Here is an 11,592-nt window from a genome sequence, read left to right as displayed (position 1 = left end):
AAAAGCGCCGAATTCATTTAGCCCTGGGGCCGACCTGGGGCGACGACTGGGAACGCAGTCGCCCCCACACCGAAAATCTCGCCGGCTCGCCCCCAGGACGCGTTTTTCCGGCGTCCTGGGGAGCCGAACGGCTGGAGATGCTCTAATAGGGGGTAGTGAGGTATGGGGTGTGTGCACAACTATTTGTCTTCCAATTCCAACGAGTTATAACATTATGGAAGAAGTCAATGAAATTCATGTGTCCCACACACTAGTCAGACCTATCTGGACATACGGACCCGCCAAAATGAACAAAATTGATCCTCTTTGCATCAAGCCATCTCTGAAAGATTTTATATAATTTCATGAAAATTTTATCATTTGAATGCAAGGTTGAAAATTTAGTGTCAAAGTTTTACGAAGCCACATATACAAGTATGTGAGACCCACTTGCTTGAATTTAATCCATCATTAAGCTCCAAGTTGCTCGTCGGCGAACATCTTTCATCAAATTTCAAATAAACTCCATGTAAATTCTAGTTTTTCCGTGGAAAGGTCAAAGGCCATATACCACAGACCCCATACAAAAACACCCTTACAAAAATTATAGACATCTAAACCCTTGGAGGCATGAAAGTCTTCTTACTTCTGCATCCATCAACGATGTGCCGTGAGCAAAGCACAGACATACGTCACAGCGGAGCAAACTTATTCAAACCCAAGTACTTGTAGAAACAGCGGACGGGTAGACAGAAGATGATTGAGACTAATGTGTGTAGCAAATCGTGGTCTCGAAGAAGAAAATATCGAGAGGGCATGTATAACGCCCCAGGTCTAGTCAAATGGGGTCGGAAAACACAACTCTCACACGCTCCTCAACGAAGCCGAAGCTGGCTAACCTCTGTCGGTCAGAACTAGAGCTGGAGAACCAAGAGGCAAGGTCGCATTATTCGCTGCTTAGGACAGCGCCACCAAGAAAAATTTGCACAAAAAGAATAAAAACGACCTAGAAAACATGCCCCCTAACATGCCGAGAAGCACCATCGAAACGAGGACGAGGCGGGGAGGATTTACTCCATGCCGTTGGTGGCACCATCGCCTCATTACCAATGAATGGGGATCAAAACCTAAACTAAAAGGCTAAACCTACCACCGCTGGTCTTAAAACAGCGGGTTCCTATCCCCTGCTGCCGCCGAAGCAATGGACGGAGGGAGAGGGCCCCTTGATCTCGCCAGGAAGGAGAGGTAGATTGGCGCCACCGCCCTAACTCATAGGGTTTAGTGGGAGAGAGGAGGAGGGAAATCGCTCCTAGTAAAGCGTGATTCCATGAAAATAAGATAGTGTGAACATGAGGATGAAAATTATTTTTAGCTAGCTAGGTGTTTGATGTTGCTAGTAGTTATTTTATTAACTGCAGTTAGTCAGAACTTATTGTATTAGCTCTCTTGTTTAAAATTTACTAAAAAAAAACCTATGTTGGTCAATCAACCAAGGTCCCTCGTTTAGTGCGAGGAAGTTTTTCCTTGAAAAATGCGTTTTCCCCTTAGTAGTGTGGACACACTTGCCGCTTTCTCCCGCTGGAGCAGAACACGTCTCACTCACACCTACGTAGCACACACATCACGCCTTGCGTCAAATGAAATTTACAGAACATGATTCACAAACGTAGCACTCGGCGCATGAGATACATAGTTCTTGTATGAACACGTAAAAAAGCGCCCATCAAGCCCGTGGTGAACAACGGCGGATGCACGCAGTACCCAGCGCGAGTAAGGTGAAAAATAAATATCCCCCCCTTGGTGCGTGCTCGCTCGACAACAAAGCGGCCCAGTTTCGCTGCATACCGGCAGTACAAAAATAGTCACCGCCACGAGGAAGACAAAGAGACGCACCAAGGTTTGGACCTCGCGACAGGGAGGTTTTTGACCACGACAACCTTTGTTACCAGTAACTACAAGTACACCCAGTAACTACAAGTACACCCAGTACTCAGGTTCTAGAAACCGGGGAACATGGCTGCAATTCCTGAAGAAGGAGCCAAATCCGGCATGGGTTCTAGAAGCGCATGGGGGTGTTCCTTGCAAGGACGCGCACGTAGGCGGAGGAGCCGATGCCCAAGCTTTGATAGAGACAACAGATACAGCCCTAACAGCTGGCCAGATAATATAGCATGGGAGCTATGCGCCTGTAAGTTTAGTTTTATGTGGAGGGAAGAATATTCACTCACTCTGCCTTTTGCTCTGAAGCCGTGTGGCAGCTATCAAAGACGGACGTTCTAATTTAAGACCCGGGTCCTAGTACTATCAGGCTGTACATTTAATTACTTGTTCGGTTTGGATTTCTTCATATGTAGCTCCGGGACGTCAGAGGCCTTGTCACTACGGTATAGAATTGAATGTAATTATGTACGTAGCTGATCGACTAGCTGGAATGTGAGCTGCTGGTTTTGTTCTGAATGTTGCCGGCAGCAATGCCATTTGCCGATTTTTTATATATACCAGCTGTTGTTCCCGGACCCTTTTACCTTCCTGAAGCAGCTAGCTAGCTAGCTAGCTAGTGAGAGACATGTTCATGTTAGGAAATTTTAGTTGGGCGATGATAACTCAAGTTAAGCCTAGATCAAACGGAATCAGTATAATCAGTATATTGTATTGAGAAAAACATATTTTTCGTCTTTCTTAACTTGACCAATGCATTCTAAATGGTCCTCCGGCTCTGATATCAGAAAAACCATCTATTTTTCGCCCCTTGGGCTATTCTTATGGTTTCGTACCGATATTGACCTTGTTGTTGCCGCCAAAAACAATCATCATCGTCGTCACTAACAGGGACCACTCCCATGCAACTCCAGCGACCACTCCTGGTGCCACGAGCTAGCCGATAGTGGACCTCCCCTACCCCTTCCCTTCCCTCGCCATCGCCACGCAAACCTCATGCAACGTTGGCACCGGTGCGGACATTCTCCAGTGTGGTAGTGTCGACTATGGTGGGCTTGGTGGTGTTTTGCTGCAACGAGGGGAGGCGGTTATGGTCAGCTATGGTGGACTCGTCCGCACTAGAGGTGCGGATCGGGCGGGTGGTTGGCATGCGTCTTAAGTGGGTGAAGGAAGACACGACGGTCGCCCATCTTATGCCTCAGAGTGTGGTCGTGCGGGGTGGCAGGATTGAAGGTGTTAGTGCATGCAAGTCTTCACAGTGTGGTGCTCAGCGGTGGGACTGACACGGCCTCGACGCGTGCACGTTTAGAATCTTGACGTGTGCCAAAACAGATTGGGTGGTGTTGCCCCTTCTTGGGGGCTTGATCCGAACGATGAGGGCGAGAGGAGGCATGGTGGACGTCCAGGCAGCTACCCAGGGAACATGGTTAGTGATCCGCGAGGTTGTTGCATTGGTGGTCATATATGGTTGCAACCCTACATCATGTGTCCTCCCTCTCTCATCGATGAAGGTCAAAGGCAGTGGGGCAGTGTCTTCGAGCGGGGCGTTCGGGTCCTCCACTTGCTTCCTACCTTTTCTCCATTGGGTGGGGTGAGCATCGGTCTCTCTGCATCCAGATCTGGCTAGGGAGTTGGTGTCAGTTGAAAGAAAGGTTAATGGTAGTGATGGCTTCGATAACAAGTATACGCACACTCCAGGTGAACCCCCGAGATTTTGCCTCATTGGCTTGACCAGGCAACGTCGATGTGTGTACGCTATTACCTTGTCAAGGGTGTTGGCTCAAATCTTGATTTTGGGGATGGAAATCACAAGTTCGACCATTGGTTGTTTTGGATGTCCATGGGTTTTTCTTATATAAGTTGATCTATCATTGATGCCTAGCTTTGCTTACCATTGGGTTTTCCAAAATTTATCTTGTTTGAAAGCGTCTCATTGAGTTATTTTAGTTCCAAAGTGTATTTTAATGTTTCATTGTGTATCAGCAAACCCGAGCCAAAACAAATGAATTGTTTTTTATTAGTACACAATGAAACATGATGATACACGTTGAAACAAGACAAAAACCAAACAAAAAATTTTGAAACGAGATTTTTCTTGACAACAACCAAAAAAGTAGCACAACTCTCAAATCAACCACAGGTGGTGAATCCATGCACGAGATATCCCGTACACGGTAGATAAACCATTCTCCTTCTTGGAACGTTCTGTGTCTCGATAGCATATAGAGCAGTAGTAATTTTCAATTAGAGCTCAGTGGCTACCACTTATAAGGCTCGCTCAATTCATGGGCATGGCCCTCTCCCACATGCACCACATGGTTTGAAAGGTTTGGAGCTTTGGGCTCCATCAAAATTCAAGTTTTTGTGTGATTGGCTTTGCAAGATCGGATTTGGGCCGCTAGCAGGTTGGCAAAGCGTGGGTGTACAAATTGAGGCCTTTGCCCTCTTTATAAAAGGGAGCAAAAAAACATGGCTCAACTCTTCTTCAAGTGCCGCTACACCCTTAGATTTTGAAACTTGGTCATCCAGAGGCTAGGCCTTGTGTACATGGATACATCCATTTGGCATTTGGAGGGCCCCGTCAAGGATTGATGAGATAAGAGAATCGGAATGCAAAACCCCAATAGATGAGCCATGACTTCTCTCATCATGTTTGTCTATTTGACAATTTGGAATGAGAGAAACTCCCGGGTTTTTCGGCAGAGGAGAGACCCGCCGGCAATCTTGTTGAACATCATCTTCGATGAGGCGAAACTTTAGACCACTACGGGTGCTAAGAAACTAGAGAAAATTGTATTGCATGATGCATTGTTTCGAAGTGTACTTGTAAAACTATATTTATCGCCTCAATTAATAGATGATGTAAATCTTATGCCTCTGAAAAAAAAATCAATCAGATTAATTTCAATCCTCTCTGGCCCAAACCCCTGGTAGACTTACGAACAAGTTTTACGGATTAGAAGTTACAGAGTGAAATGACATGAACTGATATGGGGGTGGCCGGCTCCATAGTGGAATGCAAGGGGTGGGGCGAATTAAGGAGGGCCGCATCCGTCCGTAAAAATTGCCCGTACGTTGAGCATTTTCACCGAAACCCAAACTTATAACAGTTATACCTGGCCATGGGATACCCGACCCGGCCCTATCTTGCTCACGGGCCAGCCATGGGCCTGAGATCTAGACCCGATGGCCGGGCCGGGCCTAGGCTTGACATATTTGTGATTTAGAGAAGGGCCCGACCCGATGCCCCAAAGCCTGGCGGGCTTTTCCGCTGATGGACTTGGCCTGGGCCTGATATCTAGGCCAGACGGCCGGGCCAGGTCCGGGCCTAGGTTTTTTGTAGTAGGCTTTGTTAGACCCGACCCGACATATGGCGAGGTATAATAATAGTACACAAATATGGTAGTCTTACGTATACTTTTACAAAAACTTTTACGCACTGGGAGGGCGGAGAGGGATAGTAACCACCTGGAGCTAAACATGGGAATAACCGTCGTCCGATTGTGCTGGTGTGTATGCTTTTTGTAGATGTGTTACGTAAAAATAGCATTGCTCGTACAGTACAGTGTGTGAACCCTCTGCGTTGGAGGCAGGAGCCGTACGTACACAACACAACCGTAGCTTGAGCTTTCCTTGGATAGCTATTGATCGTATCAGCTGCGCCCCCAGCATGCATGCACACACAGGTGATACTACCCATGCCATAGTTTGCGCAAGTTTCTGTGTGTCGCAACCTCGCAGACATGAACAAAAGCTCACAACGCGCGACACAACCGATGCGATCCCATCCCTTCCGTCTCTTCCAAAACCCCACAACCCCCACCGCCTCACTAGCAGCCTCTATAAATGCCCGGCGACGCAGCCGCACGAATGTCCCGTCAGTCCACGGGAGCAAACATCTCAAGCTGACACGGGAGCTGAGCTAAGCCGACCTGCCGCGATGCCTGCCAGCAGCACCGAGCCGACGAAGCACATTACCCTGCACAACTTCCTGAAGCAGCAGCAGCTGCTGCAGCACCGCCTAAAGCCCACCGCCGTGCTCTGGGGCTGGCCGGCGACGCCGCGCCCGGTGCCGGACGACGCGGCGGACGACGCCGATGGCATGGGCGGCGGGGCGTGGCCGCCGCGCTCGTACACGTGCGCCTTCTGCCGCCGCGAGTTCCGGTCCGCGCAGGCGCTGGGCGGGCACATGAACGTGCACCGCCGCGACCGCGCCAAGCTGCGCGGCCAGTTCGGCGCCGCGGCCGCGCAGCTGGGCGCGGCGGCCGTCTCCGAGGCGCCCGCAGCCGCCGCGGCGACCACCGAGTACGCGCTGCTGTACCCCGTGCTCAACTCCACCGCCGCCGGCGCGCGGGCCGTGTTCATCCCCAGCGACGACGTGCTGCTCTCCACGCCCGTGGCAATGGCGCACGGCCACCGGTGCCAGCAGAGCGACGACGAGAACGACACGGACATTGACCTGGAGCTGCGCCTCGGGTGGCCGTGAACCGGAGAGACGTGCCCGCCTTTTGCTAGCTCCTTCGTTACGTGTGATTCTTTATTCGTCTTCCAGTTCGAGCCATTTTTGCATCGAATGAATAATGGCATAAGATTACCCGACAAAACCGCCATTGAACAAAGCCTCCAAAGGGGAGACGACGAGGACAAGAAAAAAAAGGGTGCAAAGTAGTACAAAATATATGTCATGTCGTATAATATATGTGGGCCTCGGCGCCTCGATTGATCATAGATTTGGTTTCCATCATCGTTTTGTTTTTCACCGGCAGGGTTTAGGCGACAGGCGACAGTTATGATGTGACACCGAGGAGTTCTGTCTCGGGATGCCCATCTAGAAGCCAGCATATTCAATAGATTTTTCAATTTATTTTGGTTCCTTTAATCTATGATGAAGTGAAATTACATTTCAACGACATACTTGCAGAGATTTACTTCGGTTTTATTATAGGGGATACCGAATTTCAGATACAACATGTATGGAGCAACACTAGCTACAACTACGAAGGATTGCAAATCATATGCAAAATAGAATCTAACTCATCTAAGGTCCATCTCACCGGAGTTTCATCAAACCTGCCTAATACATGCCCAAATCGGTAATCCACCAATACTGAAGTCTAGATGTTGAATTTTCAGCAGTGTTCTCATTCTTCAGGCAATTTTACCCAGGTTACTGGTAGACAGTAAATTCAGACAATCCTATGCCACACAGCTATTGCGGTCACCAATTCTAATATGTTGATTCCAGTGGAAGTTTTAGAGCTCATGCAACAACAGAGTTTGCAGGCATTGCAGCAATACATCTTAATACGAGAAAGATGTCCAAGGTAATGTGATTTCTAGTCGATACCATTCCGATGCCATCAGTTGATTTCTTCTAGGAAAATTTAAACCAAACACACCATTGTCTATTATTAGTGGTACTAGTACACAACAGATTGAGAGAATCGTATGCCACTCAGCTATTTAGATCACCAGTTCTAAATTACACAATTTTCATGAAAGTTTTTGGAGCTGATGGCGATGACAGAGCATACAGAACTACAGCAATACAGCTTGAGCACAGAAAAAATCTCCAACGAACTACTTGCAATCATTTTTGGTGTCGCCGGTTAGTTGAATAGAGCACCCATCAGTTTGCCCGACGAAATACTCCCTGTAGTTTCAGTTTGACAAGGTTCATTGTTGACTACACTTTCGATTCAGATGTCTGCACTATATGAATTCCAGGGCCAGTGACTCACCTGGCAAAGCTGCTAATCACACGATATGATCATTATGTTGCACTTTCTCCTTGCACAAAACCCTGTTCACTCGAGTTTCCTTCCAAAACTCCATTATCATCCAGTGTTGATATTTCAATCTGCAAAGTTAAGTGAAAATGCTATAAGTTTTCATACAGCAACTTAACAAAAATAACACTCATAAGCAATAACACTGAAGAAATATAAAACTAAATTTCATTGATTCATACTTCCAGCATTAGCATTGACCATGTAAAAATTGTTTTTACTAGTATTCATTTGAAGAGCCTTTACATTAACTTGTAGATTTGAGAGTACTTAAGCCAAAGCACTTTGTTTGCAAAGAAATATTACTTTACATATTATACAGAAAATATAACACTGTAAAGGTTCTATAATGGTTCTACTTCGGTTTCATCTTTAACAGCCTCTTTTTCGACACTGCCAGTGACACGCTTCAATCGGGCGGCAGCTTTGTCAATCGCAAGGTTCAGTTGGCTAATCTTGTCACCCAGTGTCTGACGAGTTTTCTGGAACAAATACACAAATATTTAGTTGTCAAAATAATACCTTTTAATCTTTCACATATAGAAGTCTGGAAATGTGCCACACTGCCACCGCATTTGGCTCCTTACCTCTAAACCTTCATCATAGTATTGAGCATTACGTGGCCTTGGTACACTTTGGACGCCTTGCTCGTCAGGCTTACCATCTTGCCCGTCGTCATTCAGCAATGTATCTAAAGTTTTGCTGATCTGCTCAAGGAGGTCAAGTTTTTAACAAATAGTCCCCCGGTGGAAAATTGCCAATAGAACAAGGCAAGTAGATAACAGATTGTAGCATGGGGCCAGGGCCAGTCATACACCTGTCTGCCAAGCGTTAGACTGGCATCAGAGATAGAAGCAGCAACTGATGCGCATTACTAGAGGACTAAGACTCCTTTCCCTTGCCCATTAAGCTAGGAATTGGATTTCCCGCAAAAAGAAGAGCTAGGAATTGGATGTCAAAGATTTGAATAAGGACAAGATATATTAAATTAGTTAGATTCTAGCTTTTGTTCATTACTTCTTACTTGCAAACTGGTGTTTGAGGAGATTGAATAATCAAATAGGGGAAGCAAGATCTGGAAGGATCACCCATGTTCCTTCCCTCTCTCTCTTGCGATGGCAGAGACGCACCTGGCCGGTGCAAAACGCCACAACAGTGCACAAGTGCTGACTTGTTCCTTCACGTTCCTATTTCTCTGTACTTCCGCTCAAGACCATAACAACCATCTAGACTAACAAAATAATCTGTACCACCTACACATAGTAACTTGCATCATGCTTAGTTAAGAGTTGTAGTATTACATGTGGACTTTGAGCTTGTTGAGATCGTAACTTTTTGTTTGTTCTTCGGTAGAACACTAGATGCTGTGACTTCTATATTTGCTAGGCAGAGCATTGTTAATTAATGCATGATGGTTTTACATTCCCTTCCTGAGGTTGCACATGTGGCAATGAAGAATACTCCAAAGGTTCGATAATACCTGAGGAGCAAAGACATAACCCAGTGTTCCAAAGACTGCTCCCCCTATGAGAAATCCAGTCAAGAATCCTCCCCCGCCTTTAGAATCTTCACTGCATAATCACATCACAAAAAATAAAATTTGAGAAAAGCATACAGAATGCGGGAAAAAAGCATATACCGGTACTCTAATGATTACAAGATATCAAAACATAGCAAAGCTCTGTCCAAAACCAAAGTACCAGAAGATGTCATCGGTGAAGATGACAGTCCAAACCCAAGGTGCAGGAAGAAGATGCCATTGGGGAATATGACCTCCACCACTTTTGTTAAAAGGTAACTGATACATCTACTTGAAAAGAATCTCGACAAGCGCTTTCAACAAAACATGTGTGTCTACACCAAAATGTAGGCATGCTATCTACAGCACAAAGCATTTTCAGCATGATATAGTGATATGAATTGTACATTCAAAATATTAGAGCTCCATTTCAGCGTGCCGGTGCTCAATTCATATGCAACTAGAGCAGAACATGAACAAAGAATTATCATTACCAGTCATCTCAGCTGTAGCTTGAGCTATGGAACACTAAATGAACCAGGCTACTTGTTCTCTACCACGAGACAATGTAACAGAGATGAAAACTGGGAGAAGCTGCCTATGCTCGATTACTTCAAAACTTTTGGTGCTCCAGATGTAATTATTCAGCCGTAAAAAGAACATAAATAATCAAGTAACAAATTGTAAGCAAGACCTTTCTGCTCTGCAGACGGTTAACTTTCCATAAAGATTTGCATTTTGGGAATTTGAGGGAACTGCTAGCTGCAAGAAATTTCTGTTTGAGATCAGCTTCTTCGGCTTGCATCCAAATGCACTGGTATGCGCCCCACCTGTGACAGAACAGAAGGAAATAAAACTCTCAGCAAACAACTGAGTAGCAACTGGGTACTAAAGAACTTCTACAGAATGCATAAAAATACTAAAATGCCAAGCTCCACTTATACACCAGGCAAGAACAAGCGCTCCATGAGTTCATAAGATACGAGCAATTGGATCTCCATATATTATCTACATAAAGAATAACCTTCCGGGAAATCCACACTTACAGTTACAGTGTTACTCAGTTACTCTGACCATACCATAAGTTGGACTGCAAGTAGCAGAAGCGGCGGTTGTTTGTGCAACCACGCCGCAATACAGATCCAAAACTAACACATCTACTCCTAGGTCCTTAGCACAGAACAAGTAAGGTGCAAATCTCTTTGGTCTACTAACTCTAGAGAAGTTCCGGTGGCCAAATTAACACGCATCTGATTCTCAAGCCAATACGTTTCCATGAAGAAAGTACCGAAGCAAGGGTCGGAGAAAAGAGACGCGGGGAGCGGAGAAGTGGCTCACCGGAGATGGAGAGGGCCGCGGAGGGAGCAGCCATCGCCGCCGAGCAGGTGGGTGCGGAGGAAATGAAAGGGGAACGGCCTCTGCAGAGGAGGCGATGAACTCGGCGGCTTCTCCTGCTTTCCGCCGGCTTCTCGCACAGCGCGGTGGACACGTGGAAGGATCAGAGCGGGGGATCTATCACTTGGCGGATGGTGTTGGGCTCTGAGTTTTTCTACGAGCAGTTGGGCTCTAATAGGCCGGTGATCCCGCAAACCACCGTCCTGCAAAATTTACGATAAACTAAATTTACGGTACCGCGGAACGGTAAGAAAAAACAAATCTAGTAAACAAACACAAACACATACGGTATAATTTAAACTAGCGGTTCGTGCCACATATTACATTGCTGAACAGAGTTCACACTAATATTAAAAAAACCTAGATACGCATCATCATCACCACCGTCCTTCTTGACGCCGAGGTGGTGCTCCGTTAGCAAGTTGGAGAGGATGGCGAGCTGGTACTCCTCATTCAACGCCTCCACCCGCATCGCTGCAGCTTCGTCTCCAGTGGCGATCGCCTCCTTCGCGCGCGAACCACGCGCGCTCCGCCACTCGGAGAAGCTTGAGCGCGGGCGAGAGGTCCGATCCAGCCTGTCGAAGTTGCTCCAGGGCCGGCGGCTGGCGTTGCGGGAGAGAGCGCCGCGTGTCCGCACCTGCTCCCTGCGCCACTCCTCCACCTGCAGGCAGAGAGAGGAGCTACCGACCTCGTCGTCGTTGCAGTGCTTGCAAGGCGACGAGCCGCCACCCTCCCTCGGCCACCCCTTCTGCCACCCGCGCACGACATCAGGGCTCGGTTCCGGTGACTACGCACGCCGCAAAAGGCTGCTGGAAGACAGGGATTTGTCGCCGAAGGAGAGGGGATTTGCGGCGGAGGGGATAGGGGAAATGAACGACGCGAACCCTAAAATCTCCTTGCTCCGGTATATATTGCGGATTCGGGGGCGGTTTACGGGCCTCCCGTAAAAAAATTATGAGTCGGCCCCCCCTT

General features: G+C 47.1%; 1 protein-coding gene across 1 annotated transcript; it reads right to left on the bottom strand.

The window, feature by feature from the left end:
* Positions 1-7,300: 7,300 nt before the first annotated feature.
* On the bottom strand, positions 7,301-10,771 carry LOC123190365 (uncharacterized). Its single transcript, XM_044602992.1, has 7 exons — positions 10,564-10,771; positions 9,920-10,055; positions 9,187-9,277; positions 8,294-8,413; positions 8,066-8,188; positions 7,659-7,777; positions 7,301-7,570 (listed from the first exon to the last, which is right to left on the bottom strand). Exons 1-6 carry the CDS (start codon positions 10,595-10,597, stop codon positions 7,691-7,693), a joined length of 591 nt encoding a protein of 196 aa, XP_044458927.1. The 5' UTR covers positions 10,598-10,771; the 3' UTR covers positions 7,301-7,570; positions 7,659-7,690.
* Positions 10,772-11,592: the final 821 nt, after the last annotated feature.

The sequence above is a fragment of the Triticum aestivum genome, chromosome 2A (genome assembly GCF_018294505.1).
Source record: "Triticum aestivum cultivar Chinese Spring chromosome 2A, IWGSC CS RefSeq v2.1, whole genome shotgun sequence".
NCBI lineage: Eukaryota > Viridiplantae > Streptophyta > Magnoliopsida > Poales > Poaceae > Triticum > Triticum aestivum.
The sequence above is the reverse complement of the archived record's forward strand: the minus strand, read 5'-3'. Positions and strand labels throughout refer to the sequence as shown.